Source organism: Musa acuminata, chromosome BXJ1-8 (assembly GCF_036884655.1).
Source record: "Musa acuminata AAA Group cultivar baxijiao chromosome BXJ1-8, Cavendish_Baxijiao_AAA, whole genome shotgun sequence".
NCBI lineage: Eukaryota > Viridiplantae > Streptophyta > Magnoliopsida > Zingiberales > Musaceae > Musa > Musa acuminata.
Window position 1 is genome coordinate 46,919,359 of NC_088334.1, and position 18,706 is coordinate 46,938,064.

Genomic DNA, 18,706 nt, shown 5'->3' on the forward strand with positions numbered 1-18,706 from the left:
CGGCATACCACAGAATTGAATCTAAATTAATTCCTGTGCAAAAGGATGGTGCAATATCCACCACAGTATGTTAATTACGAGGAGTCCAATAGCTAATAAGGAAACAATGCAAGCAGCAGGACCCTATTACTCTTGCAGTAACTCTCAGCTGCAGCAGCCACCAGCTTTAGATGAGGACACCTTCCTACCCCCCTTTGGAACCCTCTCCCACTTTGAAAGCCTGACTGGTTCATATCCAACATTTCTTGCATACTGCAAGAACTACAAATGGGACAATCACTAATTAAATAAAGCGTGGAGTCATAATTAGCTGCATGCATGAAAATAAAGATTGTAAGACGAGAGATTATAATATCAAAAAGACAGGACAAATTATGTCATGGAATCATATTGTCACCAATACACCATTATGAACAAGGAAATAAAATGCATAGATTTTTGAAGTCTTAGATCACATCATTGTCATCCAACCTCCACTTCTCAGGATTACAAGGTTACAAAGGTGGGATGGTACAAAAAAGTCTATATTACAAATTTTCATCATTTTCTTCTGCCTTTCTGAGTCAACAAAAAGAAGGCATCTGGTTTATGCATAATACAATTACAATCATATGGAGTTCAATAAAAGTATTTTTATTCATAGGAATAGGAAGTTGATGTGATGAAGCCTATATTTGTTGACTGAATGCAAATTCATGAAACCCACTGTCTTGCTGGTTAGACTTATTACATCCTAAGATTATAGCAGCATATCTTCATCATTTTAAAACTCAGGCCCAACGTTATCAAACTCACCTCGTCTAATACATCAGACCCTCTATCCTCGATATTTTCGCGTATTGCTGCTGCTGTGTTAATAAATGCCTGTAAGGAAGACAGATAATGGAATGGACACTGGATTAATTGAAGGATGAGAGTACAGTCTGGACAAGGAAACAAGGCTATCTCACCTCCTCAACGTTCTGTGCAGTTTTCGCTGAGGTCTCCATAAAGTACAATCCATGGTCTTCAGCAAATTGTTCTCCTTCCTCAGTGCCGACAGCTCTTCTGCGAGCCAGGTCGCATTTGTTACCGATCAGCATAATTGTCACATTAGCACCAGCATGTTCACTTAAATCTTCCAACCAGCTTGCAAGATGATTGAATGTCTCCCTCCTGATATTGGATCATGAATGAACAAAGTTAACACCTCAGCAAAACCTTATAAACAATGCACTCCAAATGTAATCACTACCTAGTGATGTCATAGACAAGCAGTGCACCAGCAGAATCTCTGTAATAGGACCTGGTGATTGATCTAAAAGTTTCCTGGCCAACCTGTAGTTTTCAGATTGTGAGTCAAATGATATATCATTGTGGTTGATGAGATAAATCTTATATCAAGCGGAAAAAAAAATCATAGTAAATCTTTTATCAGTAAAAATAATGATATCAGTTATGATCAATGCCACTTCCTGATTGGTTATTGCCATGAACGACTGTCCCAATCAAAAAACTAAACTGATTACAAATTTATTAATCCATATTAATTAAGATAAGTTCAGGTCAATCATATCAATAGGTAATTTCCTTTTTCTCTGACTAAACACCACCGTAGTTGCACTTGACAATTTAATTTTATCAAACATTAGAAAAATTAAGCCATCAAACAGAATTACTTAATATCACTAATTGCCGTGAAACTGTTAGAGATGATGGTACTATAAAGTTTCTAGATATGCGCACAATTTCCTGGGAACAAATGGCAGTGAAGACAAGTCTCTAAACAGATGTCGGATGGAAGAAGGCGAAAGACAGTTAGGCAACATAGAAACAGGAGAGAGTTCCCTTGTGAAATACACTAAGTGTTCTTATACCAACTCCAAATGACTCTAATAATGCAGAAAAAGACAGTTCAGTAAACAACACCAAACACTAAATGCATTTATAAATAAAAGAGAGAATGCGACTAACCGTGTCCCAGATCTTCAACTTTATCGGCTCATCGTTGATGGTTATCATTTTGGCTGCAAATTCAACATTAGTTGTCGAGCCATTTGCATGTTGGAAGCGCTTTTCTGTAAACTGCAAAAGAAGAGATGATTTCCCCACTCCTACAAAGATAAAAGCAAAAAATGAGATATCAGCGCAAAAAATGTTATATATGAATCTATCCAATTTGATATGTAACACAAAAAAGAACCATGAAATTCTATAGGACTGATTTATCAAATTTAATTTTGTGAAAAACAATATTGGATAAAAACATGCACTATCTTCCCATGAAACATATCTAGACATGAGATTAGCAGAGTGACAAGTACAAGCTACAAAATATCAGCAAATGCATAGCTTATTGAAACAACGAACTCCAATCTTCTTATGAAACAAATCCGGACGTAAGAGACTAGCAAAGTGACAAGTCCATACAACCAAATATAAGCATATGCATAGCTAATTTGCAACAAGGAACTCCAAGCACCATATCAAAAGGCATTAAGACTTATTATCAAGATAAAATCATGATGGAACAAAATCACAAATGCACACAAAAGCAGAGAAGGAAATCGGAAAATTAAAAAGAATTTGCGCTAATTTCACAGATTGCCAACAGTGGACACGGAAGCCATGAGATATTACCATTCTAGCAAACATATAAAGAGTACTCAAAATATAGATATATACTTCAAGAGAAAGAAAACGTCACAATTAAGTGGAGGAGATATCGTTGAACACAGCAGTTCGCCCTGTTTCTTCTGAAGCTCGCGAACCGAGAAGAACTCACCTGTATCGCCGATGATGATATACTTCAAGGTGGAAGGGCGCGGCACCTCCATCGGATCCCAAATCCCGAAACCTCCCCTCCAGGAATCGGTCGACACGAGGAGGACACGAACAAAGAGATCGAAAATCGAGAGCTCTCTGAGAGCAAGAGAGATCGAATAGGGTGAGGGAAGAGATGGAAACCGCCAAGGGTTGTTCCTCTCGGTTGCTCTGTGTGTGTGGGAGAGAGAGACAGAGAGAGGTTGACGCGTCCGCCACCCTCGCTTTGTTCAAATATAAGGAGGTCATTCGCGGTCGCCGAAGCCGACCGTAGCGAGAAAAGAGTCTGAATCCCGTCCAGTAAAAGCACGTCCCGTTCTGGCTCCCATCTCCCATCTCCCATCTTTACCCTTCATCTTTCCCACAATCAAATCAATACCGTCCGTCTCTTTTTTAGGTGGGTCCCGCCCTGTTTCCTTCCGTAACGTGACCGGTCAGGATATCAAAGATCCGAGACATGGATGGTAAGATTCCGTCCAACTTGGGCGAGCACAGTATGTGAACCCAACTGGCGACTCTGCACAAGTCGGCAGAGCCCTCCTGAGTTGGCCACCGCAGAGGGACGGGACGGAGCGCTTCTCTGATCGCGACGGGTCTCCTCCTCGACTGACGGCGGCGGAAAAGATCGTCGCCGCCCTCCTGCTCTTTTCACGACTCTCCGTCGTCCCCCTCAAGATCGGTACGCTCATCTGCACACTCCGAGAACTCTCGTGATCTCTAAAGCCCTAATTGCCTCCGCGCATTTTGATTCGGTCCATATCGTTACGAAAATGGGCTTATCATCCTCAACTTGTGTTGCTTCCAAGTTAACATATGCCAACATGTTCCTCTGACTATGCTAATTGTTTAAATATGTTCTTCTCAACTTTCTGCTGGGAACAATTGGCTATTATGATAGTTGTGTTATAGATTTTGAGAGGGGTATCTCCACATCATGAACTCATCATGAAGACACAGAGACTCATTTGTAATTAACTCAGACTTCTGCAGCCTTGTCAACAGAGCTTCTATTTGTATCTTTTAGGAGTACCTTTTTCTCAAAGCCCTTATTAGAGCTTAAGCAAGGATAGTCTTGCCCAATGTTAATGAAAATTTAATTGAATAAATTGATGGGAGTGATTGCCAGGGAATTTACGTTTATAATTGGATAAATTGTTTTATCCACTAGCATTTATATAGAAAGGGATGAATTATAGAGTTGTCATGGGAAAAAAATGGACATTTATATCTTAACAATTGACATGAATGAAAAAATTCTCATACTATAATAATCTCTTTAGTATATTCAAACACATATGCTTATATAAAATATTATCTCGTAATAGAAGAAAAAAAAAGTTAGCAGCAAAGAACAAGAAATAGAGGTTTAGAACAATCAGAAGCATCCTTTCTAGTGATTGGAGGTCAACAAATATGAGACTTTTCAGAAAAGAAATGCAATATTAAATACAATGGTAAGTTTAGTTCTGTTTGACTTTTCTGAGCAATTATATACATGGAATGTCAAAATAAGCAAAGGAGCTTTTTAAAGGCCAGCAGAGACCTAGAGTGTCAAAGTAGGAATATAGAAAGCTACAGAAACTTGTAAAGAAAGAAGAGCAAAGGCTATTTAGGGCACAAGAGGGGAGGGGTCCTTTCACTTATGGGGTGGTGACTACCCCCTCACACCTCTACGGCTCTACCTCCCTCGTTTCCTGGGCAGTATCTCATTCAATATTTCATGTTATAAGGTGTGCGAACTGAAATAAGGAAGTGGGTTTCTGAAACAAATTGACCTTTTAAAAGAAACATCTTTGTGTGACCTCTTGGTTAAACTTAAGATTCTTGCACTACTTTGAAAGCAATAAGAAACGGCAACATTCATATTTTATAGAAATGATATATTTTTTGTGCAGCTATGAGAGCTCATGATGGAACGATTTAATGCCAATGCATATGTTACTTTCAATCAAGGTTTTAAGCATTGATCTCTGCAGATACATAATTCTACATATATGAATCAGCCACTAAACCACATAGCATAAACCATATGATACTAGTGATACGCATCCACATACTCGGACCGTGTATATTGCAGCAACATGGTTGGTGGAAATGTGCTGACTCAGAAAATACCTTATTGAGATGCTACCATTTGAATCAGCACTTGTGTGATTGTAGAACTTAATTATTTAAATATCAATCTGATACCTAATTTGAGTTACAACAATCTATTAGACTAGGGTGTTACCAAGATGCTGAGCAAGATGCCTGGTTACACCACCTGTTCTCACTGAATAAAACAATAAAAAAATAAAAAATGGTTAGTAGACCAAGCGGTATTGGGTTGATGGTTCATTCCCAACACGTGGAAGGATTGGTGCATACCAATGTTATGTACTGATTCGTCCGTTATTTTAAACCACACTAGAACTAGCATTTGGAGACACCAAAGGATTTACTCTTTTTGACATGTAGCCTAGTATGAGACTTAAAAATTGTGGTTTGGATGTTGGTTCCTCAAAAAAATAAATTCATACCCAATCTTAATGCTGTCTATATCTCATTGCAGGTTTCTCTAAGAGCCAATATTGCAAAGCATACTCCGAAGTTGTGATTTACAAATTTGAAAATTATAAGCTTGGAATCTCCATGCTATTATTATCTAGGCTACTGAAACTTGGTATGTACATCTCATACTATAGTTCTCCCTATTTTGGTTGTAATACTTGCATTTGGTGCTAATTGTTGTTGCCATGAATTTTCTTTTTCCAGTGACATACCATGCTGAGTATTTATCTTGTCTGCACAGTTTGATGCAGTCTCCATGGTGAAAAGTAGAAGCCAAGGGCATGACACAAGCTCGTGTTACCTGAATAAAATGTACTGGCTTGTATGCCTTGGTACATCTGGTACACATCATTCTTGGTTGATGCAAGAGAAAATACTGAAGATAAGCTCAGAGTGTTATACCAAAATGTTATTTCTGCTTGAATAATGGGTCGGTCATGACTTCTACCAAGCTCTATGCCATCTCTTTAGTAGGCTGTATTGCTAGTTACTACCCCTTCAAGAGTAATTTTGATTTCATAATAGTAATTCAAAATTGTTGATTTTCAGTGCATCAAATTAACGTTAAAATCTTTAATTGGCAGACTTCATTGTACATACTTTGTCAGCGATGCTCCAACTGTGCTTATGTGCAAAGAACCAAAAGAGGATTAATAAGGAATTCCATCTTTTAAAGTTAAATGTGTGTTCATTGCCTTTTTTTTCATAAGTACTCTGATGAAAATTTTCTGTCATTTTCACACTTGATCCCAAGACTGATTATTATTTTATCCCCCTTTGAATATTCCTTGGTAAGTAGTGGAAGTTTGGAGTCTGTACTCTGCACTTGGAAGTCCTGCTTAAACTGTTTGATTTTGCTGAAGAACCAGAAAAAATGCAAGGTTGCTATACATGCTGCCATAAAAGCCAGCAAGAAGTTTGAATAGAAGTCTACTGCTCTTCTAACGTGATAATGAATGGTCTTGCTCTGGGTTGACATATCTAATTATGTTCAAATTGTGAGAACTGGAACAGATGATGTAGATGATATGCTTAGTTTTTTTCTCAAGGTCAACTTGGTCTGTATATTGATATTGCATTACAATGTACAGACTGCAGAATTTCTCAAGATCAACTTGGTCTGCATATTGATTTTGCATCACAAAGTACAGACTAGAGAATTATTTTTATTGCCTTTCATAACATTTACTTATATTTCTTGCAGCTGTTCTTCAAATCACGATTGGTATTAGCAACTTCAAATTGGAAAGTGCAAGGATTTTTTTCTGAGTGGCTAAAGGATGAACTAATGGAGTACTTAATTTCCAGATCAGGCTTCCTTTTCTAACAAGATGATCATCAGCAAAAGGCTCTCCTGGGGAGTGGAAATTACATAAGCATTTGCTTGATCAGCAGTTGGGTTGGAGTACACTGCTCATCATGTGCTTTGAAGACTACCTTGGCGAAGGAACTATGACTTTAAAGATCCATCAAGTGAAAAAAACTTTAATCCTTAATTTTTTATGTTGGTTCAGCTCTGTTCTTCTTCTTATGATTACAAGTACACCAAAGAAGAACACCTCTAATCTTGTTCATGTCTGCTTTGTAATCTGTATTGGATTCCTCCTTCTTAGTGAAGCAAAAACTTTCTACTAAACATTCTAATTTCTCTGACACATTAAGTTGGAGAAGAAAGTGGAAGTTCTAACACAAGCACGTATCTCTTCCATTTATTTGCCACTATTTGCTTCAGAAGTGTTCTTAATATTGACTGAATGCAACATAATTTTTACTGATTAGAGAATTAGATTACAGAGGAAGGAACAAGGTAATTAAAACCGCTATCTTCTTATTGACTCCATAAGTAACATTTGGTTATGGACTTCTCATGTTTGTAACAGCAACAATATTGTTTCCTGCATCAAGCAGTCTTACTACTGGTTGATCACTGTTTGTTATTCTTTATGAACACTTTGATCTCGTCAAACACTTCCTCTCTCACAAATTGTTACTGCCTTCCTCTATCTGGGTAGAATTCTAGTTATGCTGTAGTCTATCAATCCATTTAACACAAGTAATTAGGTGATTCACAAAGTCATAAACAACTCGGTCACTATTTCAGGCATCAGCATATACCATAGAATGAGCCGAAATTAATTCTTGTGCAGAAGGATGATTTCATATCTACCACAGTGCAAAAAACTAGTAACCACAGTGTGTTAATTATGAGGAAGCCAACAGCAAACAAGGAAAAATCAACAACTCAATCACTATTTGAGGCATCGGCATACCAAAGAACGATTTGAAATTAATTCCTGTGCAAAAGGATGATGCAATATCTACCACAGTGCAACAAACTAGTAACTACAGTATGTTAATTATGAGGTAAGTCGATAGCTGATAAGGAAACAATGTCAGCAGCAGGACTTGTTTACTCTTTCAGGAGCTCTCTCAGCAGTAGCAACCACCAGCTTTAGATGAGGACTCCTTCCTTCCCCCCTTTGGGGACGTGACTAGTTCAGATCCAACTTTGATTCCAGAAGACTGCAATGGGGCAATCACTAATTAAAGAAAGTGTGGTGTCATAATTAGCTGCATGCATGAAAATAAAGATTGTAAGGTGAGAGATTATACTATCAAAAAGACAGCGCAAATTATATCATGGAATCATATTGTCACCAATTCACCATTATGAACACAGAGATTTCGAAGTCTTATATCGCATCATTGTCATCCAAGCTCCACTTTCTCAGGGTTACAAGGTTACAAATGTGAGACAGTAAAAAGAAAGTCTATGTTACATATTTTTCATCATTTTCTTTTGGCTTTCTGAGTCAACAAAAAGAAAGCATCTGGTTTATGCATAATAGAATTACAACTATATGGAGTTTCAATAAATGTACTTTACTTCATCAGGAATAGGAAGTTGATGTGATGAAGCCTATATTTGTTGACTGAATGCAAATAAATACATGAAACCCACTGACTGATTACATCCTCAATTTATAGCAGTATGATCCTTATTATTTTAAAATTTAGGCCCAACATTACCAAACTCACCTCGTTTGATACATCAAGCATTCCATCCTGGATTTTTTTGTATATCGCTTCTGCTGTGTTAATAAATGCCTGTAAGGAAGACAGATAATGGAATGAACACTGCATTAATTGAAGGATGAAAGTACAAACGGCAGAAGGAAACAAGGCTATCTCACCTCCTCAACGTTCTGTGCAGTTTTTGCCGAGGTCTCCATAAAGATCAGTCCATGCTCTTTGGCAAACTGTTCTCCTTCCTCAGTTTCGACAGTTCTTCTGCAAGCCAGGTCGCATTTGTTACCTATCAGCATGATTGTCACATTAGCACCAGCATGTTCTCTTGCATCTTCCAACCAGCTTGCAAGATGATTGAATGTCTCCCTCCTGATATTGGATCATGAATGAACAAAGGTAACACCTCAGCAAAACCTTATAAACAATGTACTCCAAATGTAATCACTACCTAGTGATGTCATAGACAAGCAGTGCACCAGCAGCACCTCTGTAATAGGACCTGGTGATTGATCCAAAAGCTTCCTGGCCAACCTGTAGTTTTCAGGCTTCGAGTCAAACGGTATATCATTGTGGTCGATGAGGCAAATCTTATATCAATCGAAGAAAAAGAAAAATCATAGTAAATCCTTTATCAGTAAAAATAATGATCACAGTTATGATCAATGCCACTTCCTGTGTCCATATCAAGCAACTAAACTGATTACAAATTTATTAATCCACATTAATTAAGGTAACTTCAGGTCAATCATATCAATAGATAATTTCCTTCTTCTCTGACTAAACACCTCCTTAGTTTCACTTGACAATTTAACTTATCAAGCATCAAAAAAACAAAAAAGGCCATCTAACAGAATTACTTCATATCATTCATTGCCGCAAAACTGTTAAAGATGAAGGTCCTATAAAGCCACTAGATATGCACATAGTTTCCTGGGAACAAATGGCAGTGAAGACAAGTCTTTAAACGGATGTTGGATGGATGAAGGTGAAAGGCAATTAAGAAAAATAGGAAACACATGAGAGTTCCCTTGTGAAATACACCAAAGTGTTCTTATACCATCTCCAAATGACTCCAATTACACAGAAAAAGTCGGTTCGGTGAACAACACCAAATAGTAAATGCATTTATAAGTAAAATAGAGAATGAGACTAACCGTGTCCCAAATCTGCAACTTTATCGGCTTGCTGTCGATGGTTATCATTCTGGGTACAAATTCAAGACCAACTATCGAGTCCTGTGAATGCCGGAACCAATTGCTCGTATGCCGCAAAAGAAGAGATGTTTTCCCCACTCCTACCAAGATATATCAGCCCCAAAAATGTTATATATGAATCTATCCAATTTGACATGGAATGACACAAAAAAGAACCAAGAAATTCTCTAGGATCGATTTATCAAATTTGATTTTGTGGAAAACAATATTGGATAAAAACATGCACAATCTTCTCATGAAACATATCCAGACATGAGAGACAAGCAGAGTGACAAGTCCAAACTATAAAATATCAGCAAATGCATAGCTTGTTAAAACAACGAATTCCAATCTTCTCATGAAACAAATTTGGAGATAAGAGACTAGCAAAGTGACAAGCCCATGCAACCAAATATAAGCATATACAATAGCTTATTACAAGGAGGAACTCCAAGCACCATATCAGAAGGCATTAAGACTTGTTATTAAGACAAATCATGATGGAAAAATTACAAATGCAAACAAAAGCAGAGAAGGAAATCGAAAATTTCAAAGCAATTTGCTCCAATGCCACAGCCTGCCAACAATGGACACAGAAGCCATGAGATATTACCAATCTAGCAAACGTATAAAGAGTACTCAAAATGTAGATACATACTTCAAGAGAAAGAAGATGTTACAATCAAGAGGAGGAGATATCGTCGAACACAGCAGATCGCCGACTTTTTTTCTTAAGCACGAGAACGGAGAAGAAATCACCTGCATCGCCGATGATGATGTATTTGAATTGGTAAGCGTAGCACATCCCCATTGGATCCCAAATCCCGAAACCTCCCCACCTGGAATCGGCAGACACGAGGAGGCCACGAACAAAGAGATCGAAATTCGAGAGCTCTCAAAGAGTAAGAGAGATCGAAGAGGGTGGAGGAAGAGATGGAATCCACCAAGGGTTGTTCCTTTCAGTTTGCTGTGTGTGTATGTGAGAGAGAGAGAGAGAGAGGTTGACGCGTCCCGCCTGCCTCGCTCTGTTCAAATATAAGGAGGTCATTCGCGGTCGCTGAAGCCGACCGTAGCGGGAAAGAGTCGGGATCCCGTCCGTTACAAGCACGTCGCGTTCTTGCTCCGATCTCCCATCGTCACCCTTCATCTTTCCTACAATCAAATCACTGCCGTCCGTCGTGATCCCAATCTTGTTCCCGGTGGGTCCCGCCGTGTTTCCTCGCGTATCGTCAACGGTCAAGATATCATGATTGGACACATGGATGGCCAGGATGAGACCCCGTTGGGCAACTACCGGAACTGAAGATAACTGTAGACACCGTGTAAGTCCGCAGAGCCCCCACTGAGTTGGTCACCGCGGACAGACGCACCGCTCCTCTGGTCGCGATGGGTCTCCTCCTCGAATGACGGCGTCGGAAAAGATGGTCGCTGCCCCCCTGCTCTTTTCACCGCTCGCCGTCGTCCCCCTCAAGATCGGTACGGTCATCTGCACACTCCGAGAACTCTCGTGCTCTCTAAAGCCCTAATTGCCTCCGCGTATTTTGATTCGGTCCATATCGTTACAAAAATGGGCTTATCATCCTCAACTTGTGTTACTTCCAAGTTAACATATGCCACCATGTTCATCAGACTATGCTAATTGTTTGAATATGTTCTTCTCAACTTTTTGCTGGGAACAATGTATGATAGTCATGTTATAGATTTTGAAAGGGATATCTACACATAAACTCATCAGTTAATTTGTAATTAACTCAGACTTCTGCAGCCTAGTCAACAAAGCATCTATTTGGTTGTATATTTTAGAAGTATCTTTTTCAGATAGTCTTGCCCTATGTTAATGAAAATCATTGATGGGAGTGATTGCCAAGGAATTAACATTTATAATTGGTCACAGTGTTTTATTGACTAGCATTTATTTAGAAAGAGATCAATTATAGAGTTTTCATGGGATAAATATGGACATTTAAAGCTTAACACTTGACATGAATAAAAAAATTCTCATACTATAATAATTTATTTTGTATGTTCAAGCACGTATGCTATATCAAATATTAACTCATAACAAAAGAAAAATGATGTTAGCAATAAAGAACAGAAAATAGAGGTTTAAAACAATCATAAGCATACTTTCTAGTGGTTGGAGGCCAACAAATATGAGACTTTTCAGTTTGAAGTGCAATATTAATTACAATAGTAATTTTAGTTCTCTTTTGACTTTTCCAAGTAATTATATTGAGTGTCAAAACTAGCAAAGGGGACTTTTGAAGGTCAGCATGGACCTAGAATATCAAAGCAGAAATATAGAAGGCTGATGAAACTTGTAAAGAAAGAAGAGCAAAGGCTATTAAGGGCACAAGAGGGGAGGAGTCCTTTCACTTATGGGGTAGTGACTACCCCATCACACCTCCACCTCCTTCCATTCCTGGGCAGTATCTCAACCAATATTTCATGTCATGAGGTGTGTAAATTGAAATAATGAAGTGGGTTTCTGAAACAAATTTACCTTTTAAAAGAAACATCTTGGCATGACCTGCTGGTGAAACTTAAGATTCTTTTTTTTTTGTGTAAAGGGTAAGTGGTGAAGGCAGGATTTGAGCTCAAGACCTTGCGATATACTGTCAAAGTCTTTACTAGCTAGCTGACACCTTTGAACTTAAGTAAAGATTGTTGCAATGCTTTGAAAGCAACAAGAAACGGCAACTTAGATGATTTTATAGAAACAATGTATTTTTTATGCAGCTATGAGACCTCAAAATGAAACCATTTTATGCCAAAGCATATGTTACTTTCAATCAAAGTTTTAAGAGTTGATCTCTGCAGATACATAATTACATATATGAATCAGCCACTAAACCACATAGCATAAACTGTATGATACTCGTGATATGTATCCACATAATCAGACCATGTATATTGCAGCATAATGGTAGGTGGAACTGTGCTGACTCAGAAAATACATTATTGAGATGCTACCATGGGAATCGGCACTTGTGTGATTGTAGAACTTAATTATCTAAATATCAATCTGGTACCCATTTTGTGTTATGACAATCTATTAGACTAGGTTGTTATTACCGAGCTGCTGAGCAAGATTCCTGGTTACACCACCTGTTATCACTGAATAAACAATAAAAAAATGTATGTACTGATTTGTCCGGTATTTTATGCCACACCAGAACTAGCATTAGGAGATATTAAAGGATTTATTCTTTTTGACATGTAGCCAAGTATGGGACTTAAAACTGTGGTTTGGATGTTAAACTTGATGCTGTCTCCATCTCATTACAGGTTTCTTTAATAGCCAATATTGCAAAGTTTACTCTGAAGTTGTAATTTACTAATTTAAAAATGCTAAGTTTGGCATCTCCAAGATATCTAGGCTGCTGAAACTTGATATATACATCTCATACTGTAGTTTTCCCGATTTTGGTTGTAGTACTTGCATTTGATACTAATTGTTGCTGCCAAGAATTTTCTTTTTCCAGTGACATACCATGCTGATAATTTATCTTGTCGGCATAACTTGATGCAGCCCCCATGATGAAAAGTAGAAGCCAAGGGCACAGCACAAGCTTGTGTTACCTTAATAAAATGTACTGGCTTGTATGCCTTGGTACATCTGGTACAGATCATTCTTGGTTGATGCAATATAAAATAGTGAAGATAAGCTCAGAATGCTCTACCAAAATGTTATTTCTGATTGAATCGTGGGTCAGTCGCGACTTCTACCATGCTCTATGCCATCTCTGCTGTAGTTGTATTGCTGGTTACTATCTCCATTATTATGGCTTCCTATTTTCTTCTCTTTTTATGTCACTGCAAAGAACCCTTAACCAAAGATTTCATCTTCTGGTAGAGTGTATGGAGCTTCTGATAATAAATTCATTTAGCATTTTCCAGAAAAAGTGCAACAAAATGAAAATAACATTGAGATTAGTCTTTATTGCTGTTACATTATAATGTTATTTGTGTTTCTTTCCTCTAATTTGTTGGAAGAGGAATTTTGATTTCATAATAGAAATTCAAAATTGTTGATTTTGAGTGCATCAAATTAGCATTAGAATCTCTAATTCACAGACTTCATCATACATACTTTGTCGGTGATGCTCCAACGGCGTGTATGTGCAAAGAGTCAAAAGAGGATTAATAAGGAATTCCATCATTTAAAGTGAAATATGTGTGTTCATTGCCTTTTTTTTTCACCCAAGACTGATTAGTAATTTTTCCCCCTCTGAATATTCCTTGGTAACAAGTGGATGTTTGGAGTCTGTACTCTGCACCTGAAGTCTTGCTCACACTGTTTGATTTTGCTGAAGAACCAGAAAGATGCAAGGTTGCCATACACACTGCCATAAAAGCCAGCAAATTCATGATTGGCGGTTCTCGGAAACGAAAGCAAATGGAAGTTTGAATAGAAGTCTACTGCTCTTCTAACATGATAATGAATGGTATAGCTCTGAGTTGACATATATAATTATGTTCAGATTGTCTGAACTGGAACAGATGATGTAGATGATCGGTTTTTTTTTTATTTTTTTTATTCTTGAGATCAACATGGTCTGTGTATTGATATTGCATTACAATGTACGGAATACAGAATTTCTCAAGATCAACTTGGTATGTATATTGGCATTGCATCACAATGTACAGGCTACAGAATTATTTTTATTTATTTTCACAAACTTTACTTATATTTCTTGCTGCTGTTTTTCAAATCACAATTGGTACTAGCAACTTCAAATTGGAAAGTGGAAGGATTTTTAGAGAAGTAAATGTTAGATTTCTTAGTGTTAATCTGAAGACCAACAATTTTAGGATAAGTGTTAAGAGCATCGATAATATCATCATAGGATTTATCATTAGCTTTGAAGGTAATAATGATGTCATTAATAAACATGCTGAGCTTAACACCCTTAATGTTAAAAGGTGTGAAAATCAACTACTAGCAAAATTAATAGGAATACTATTTATAGGACAGAAAAAATGGGAGAAGAGAAACAAGCGTTAATCCAATTGATACATTTAGAGAAAAATTTCATTCTATACATAGTGAAAAATATGTTGTCCCAAAAAAAAAAGTCAAAAGGCCTTGGAAAGATCAATTTTTAATCGAATTAAAGGATTATGACTATTAAAATTATACATCCAACTCGTAGGTTAGAGAGATATCATCGTATATAGATCAATCAGTCAGGAAAACTGATTGAGATTCGATTATGATATTGGGAAGAACATTTCTAATTCTATTTATAAAAACTTTAATAAGAATCTTATTAGAAACGTTGAAGAGGAAATACCTTTCGAGGTATAAAGATTAAATTGGAGTCCACTTTATTAGATTGAAAAGACATGGGCTCCATCAACTGTTTGAAACGTCTCCTACCCACCACGACTGTGTCACTATTTCAATTAAATTTACCATCACAGTACAGTAATTAATACAACCATTTATCATTAATTAATGTGTAAAATAATATTTATATATTTACTTTTAATATATCACATTTGTCACCACAAGTTCTGGGAATACATAGGCCATATTTGTCATGGAATTGTATGTAGAAGGTATATATGCTTGAGACATTCTGTGACATAAATGTTGATCTAAACCTGGCTCTTTTATGAGTTTGAAAATTGTTTTCTAAACCTTTTTTTTTTTCGCATGGAAATAGCAACTATAAGTCTGAAGCGCCGAGTAACAATGAATTTCGATTAGTATGTTAATAAGAATATAAATTATATATAAATTATATTTATTTTATGATATGATTTATGTTATTTATTTTTGAAGATTACAATAAATAATATACTCATATTTACGATAACTGAAATTTGAATTTAAATATAGAATTTAAATGTTAACGTATAATTTCATAATTCGATTGTTAGGATAGATATGAGCTCATTATAAGTTAAATATAAATATATATGCTTTAAAAATATAAATATATATGAATTATGATGAAAATATTTTTTATGCATGCATATATGTTGTGGTGTGCGGTATGATAGTACATATATATTTTATGATATACGAAACAGAAGTGTATATATATGTTATAACGTATAGTGTGAGAGTGCACGTATATATTATAGTATATGGTGTGAGATTGTAAATATATATTATGATATACAGTGTATGTATATATATATATTATGATGACATGTCATATAGGGTGTACAATATAATATTATGATATAAGGTGTAGAAATATGTGAATTTATTATATTTTCTATATGTGTATATTAGTATTTCGAATTATTTTGACATAGACTTTTATACCCTTATGTTGCGCATGTTATGTGTAAGATTAAATGTTTTATGTCATCATTTTGAAATACTATATATATATATATATATATGACATGATGCATGCCTACTTAATTAAAGCTTAGGCTTATATTTATTCAGTAAATTACTCATTATATACTCTATTTTATAAACAAGGATATTAACACATTGTCGAAGTAATTAGGTAGAAAAGTGAGTATGTGCAAATCCATTTCAACATATATATAGACGATGACCTATGAACAAATTTTATATAGAGAATTTCTGACTTGGGTTGTTATGTTTGGTTCAATATTATATAATTTTGTATATCTGTCAAAATTAGCATGTACAGGAAACCCCATTATTTTGTTTAAATATTTACATGTTTTAAATGAAAGAGACATGATGTCTCACCTTGTTCGGCACATAATATATATATATATATATATATATATATATATATATATATATATATATATGAAACTATGAGTGAGGTGTTATAGAAATAGAAACATAAAAGAAGATCTAAACGAGTATTAATTATATTAAAAAGCATAAACATAATGATGGTTATGTTTGATGTAAAAAATTTCTACAATGATTTTAGTTTTTATGAACAAAATTTAATCTCCCTCGAGAAGGGAGGAAATAAATCATGTTTTTGTTTGCCTTATTCTCCACATTATGATGGTTAATTGCTACATCCTATAAGAAGCTCTATGCCAAAATAAGTTTTAGTATAAATCATATATCCATCCAAAAAATCAGATTCAATTTTCTTTTAATATGAGAAAGTATTTAAAATACTCCTAATTTTTTTAATCTCATAGTAATTTTTCGGAAGGTTTCAATGTAAGTTAGAATTTTAAATAATAATTAACTTATAGTAGCCAATGAAGGTTAGTAACAGTGAGATAGGAACAGAGCATATTTAAATGGATGAGTACAACATTTACTGACTTTTGGAAGATTTCAAAAACTAGAAAAATAAATTATAAAAAAAATATCATTTTTTTTTTCTAATTGTAATTGTAAATTATCCTTTTCTCTTTCTAACGTTTTTTAGATGATGTGACTCAAACGATCCAAATACAGAAATTAAAGCAAGAAAGAAATGAACAGAACAACAGCAATAGAAAAGATGGTTTGAAGTGATGCTGTTGGTCTAAGTCAGTCAAGACATAAATGCATTCCAGCTTCACTCTATCTAAATGATTTTGCCTTCTTACAGTGGATTAGAGTAAATCTGATCAATTACATAGTTCTGAGACCAAACCAAAGTGTAAGATCAGAAAGTAGTGACTGAGAGTATGTATATTTCTCTCTCCACTCTGACATACAAATTAGTCATACATTAATTATTATGTAGGAGTGTCCCTTCGAGTGACCGCACAATTATCTAGATGACTTCACGTATTTCGAAAAATCAAATTAATCAAGTTCATTTTCCCAAGGAGATGGACTATCATTTTGTCTTTTAAGACATTCCTGTTGTCAATCATGATCATCTTTCATGCCATATTTATGATCCTGTGCACCATGAAAAGATGAGTGAGAGAGAAGGTTGGATTGGGAGCAGCTTACCTGCATGCATACAGAAGAATCAAAGTTTTAAAGTCTTCTGTACCTTTTCTCTCTCTCTCTCTCTCTCTCTCTATATATATATATATATATATATATATGTGCACCTGTCTTTCATGGAAGGAAATTGGTCCTCCTTCTCAGACTGCCTTGGGAGATCATGAAGGTGTGTATGCATGTTTGTTGCTCTTCTTTGCAGTCGGTTAATTCTCTCCAATCATGCAGCAAAAGATAGTGATCAGAGTGCAGATGAACTGCGACCGGTGCCGATCGAAAGCCATGAAAACTGCTGTGGGGAACCATGGTGAGTGCCCGAGAATAACTGCTTCGTTCTTGCAGCTTTTCATATGAGAAGCTTCTCATCCCTTGAACCAAATGATCGAGGGATGATGAGAAGCTTGGCATCGATTTAACGATATGTGCACTCGGTCTTCATGTATGTTATATACAGGCATCGAAACAGTATCGATCGAAGGAGAGGAGAGGGATCTTTTGGTGATCATCGGGGAGAGAGTCGATTCGGTCGCGCTAGCCTGCTCTTTGAGGAAGAAGCTACACTGTGCAGATATACTGACTGTGGAGGAAGTGAAGGAGAAGGAGGAGGAGAAGCCAAAGGAGAAGCAAGAGGAGGACAAAAAAGATGTTCCACTGCCTCATCCGGTCATTAACCCTTCGTATCTCCCAGCATATTGTGTGATTTTTGACCCTGAACCAAGTACTTGTTCCATCCAGTGACTTCACTGCCTGCGCTGGTGCCATGAACACATTGTTCCATCAATTAATAGGCACTGTTAAATTGATGCTTGTGTTGGATTTTTTTTCTGATGAACTGAAGCTGCTGATGAACCTGCAGCCACTCTTTATCTGTAACTCTCAGCTTCACATCATGTAAGAAGCATATATGAGAGAGATCCTGCTGTAATCAGTAAGGTCTTCCTGGAATAAAACAGTTTTAGCACTAAGTAGAATTTTCCTTGGTCAATCAAGCAACAATGATTATGTTAGCACTACTTAACCCATTTTCCAAAAGCACTAAGTAGCTAAGTAGCAGCTTTCAGAAAGGGATTAAGACAAGGAATCACCTCCAAAAATGATTATGTTACCCTCAACAATGAACTTTCCCTGGTCAAGAGTGTTAACCCATTCTCCAAAAGCACTAAGTAGCTAAGTAGTAGCTTTCAGAAAGGAATCTTGTTATGGAATGTTGTTACCATTACACTTTCTGTGGATCTCTTCAATTTTTGTGGCATTTAAAGCTGTATATTCAAAAGAAAAT

The 18,706-nt window shown here is 36.3% G+C and overlaps 3 protein-coding genes and 1 long non-coding RNA gene across 5 annotated transcripts; 2 read left to right on the top strand and 2 right to left on the bottom strand.

Annotated features, from left to right (window-relative positions):
- Nucleotides 1–5: 5 nt before the first annotated feature.
- On the bottom strand, nucleotides 6–2,990 carry LOC135589184 (ras-related protein RABB1c-like). Its single transcript, XM_065081473.1, has 6 exons — nucleotides 2,765–2,990; nucleotides 1,954–2,093; nucleotides 1,235–1,317; nucleotides 951–1,155; nucleotides 796–864; nucleotides 6–261 (listed from the first exon to the last, which is right to left on the bottom strand). Exons 1-6 carry the CDS (start codon nucleotides 2,814–2,816, stop codon nucleotides 145–147), a joined length of 666 nt encoding a protein of 221 aa, XP_064937545.1. The 5' UTR covers nucleotides 2,817–2,990; the 3' UTR covers nucleotides 6–144.
- A 258-nt stretch (nucleotides 2,991–3,248) lies between these two features.
- Nucleotides 3,249–7,007, top strand: LOC135589185 (uncharacterized). Of its 2 annotated transcripts, none has more exons than XR_010476637.1 (4): nucleotides 3,249–3,481; nucleotides 5,354–5,464; nucleotides 5,557–5,782; nucleotides 6,557–7,007. It is a non-coding gene; the product is annotated as an uncharacterized LOC135589185 (long non-coding RNA). The 2 variants fall into 2 exon arrangements; XR_010476636.1 differs by having other exon boundaries at nucleotides 3,251–3,481; nucleotides 5,594–5,782.
- A 704-nt stretch (nucleotides 7,008–7,711) lies between these two features.
- Nucleotides 7,712–10,522, bottom strand: LOC135589186 (ras-related protein RABB1c-like). Its single transcript, XM_065081474.1, has 6 exons — nucleotides 10,335–10,522; nucleotides 9,537–9,676; nucleotides 8,831–8,913; nucleotides 8,547–8,751; nucleotides 8,392–8,460; nucleotides 7,712–7,875 (listed from the first exon to the last, which is right to left on the bottom strand). Exons 1-6 carry the CDS (start codon nucleotides 10,384–10,386, stop codon nucleotides 7,783–7,785), a joined length of 642 nt encoding a protein of 213 aa, XP_064937546.1. The 5' UTR covers nucleotides 10,387–10,522; the 3' UTR covers nucleotides 7,712–7,782.
- Nucleotides 10,523–17,441: 6,919 nt separating this feature from the next.
- Nucleotides 17,442–18,392, top strand: LOC135589187 (heavy metal-associated isoprenylated plant protein 47-like). Its single transcript, XM_065081475.1, has 3 exons — nucleotides 17,442–17,596; nucleotides 17,656–17,734; nucleotides 17,882–18,392. The coding sequence occupies exons 1-3, from the start codon at nucleotides 17,591–17,593 to the stop codon at nucleotides 18,163–18,165; spliced, it is 369 nt and encodes a 122-aa protein (XP_064937547.1). The 5' UTR covers nucleotides 17,442–17,590; the 3' UTR covers nucleotides 18,166–18,392.
- Nucleotides 18,393–18,706: the final 314 nt, after the last annotated feature.

Bases quoted from the DNA above. Each gene is read 5' to 3' on its own strand.
- LOC135589184 (XM_065081473.1), bottom strand. From the start codon at position 2,816: ATGGAGGTGCCGCGCCCTTCCACCTTGAAGTATATCATCATCGGCGAT. The intron at 2,094-2,764 runs GTGAGTTCTTCT...TTATCTTTGTAG, and splicing joins TATCATCATCGGCGATACAG to GAGTGGGGAAATCATCTCTT. The intron at 262-795 runs GTGAGTTTGATA...TCCCATTTGTAG, and splicing joins GGTCTGATGTATTAGACGAG to TTCTTGCAGTATGCAAGAAA.
- LOC135589186 (XM_065081474.1), bottom strand. From the start codon at position 10,386: ATGGGGATGTGCTACGCTTACCAATTCAAATACATCATCATCGGCGAT. The intron at 9,677-10,334 runs GTGATTTCTTCT...ATATCTTGGTAG, and splicing joins CATCATCATCGGCGATGCAG to GAGTGGGGAAAACATCTCTT. The intron at 7,876-8,391 runs GTGAGTTTGGTA...GCCCCATTGCAG, and splicing joins TGCTTGATGTATCAAACGAG to TCTTCTGGAATCAAAGTTGG.
- LOC135589187 (XM_065081475.1), top strand. The intron at 17,735-17,881 runs GTGAGTGCCCGA...TGTTATATACAG, and splicing joins AACTGCTGTGGGGAACCATG to GCATCGAAACAGTATCGATC.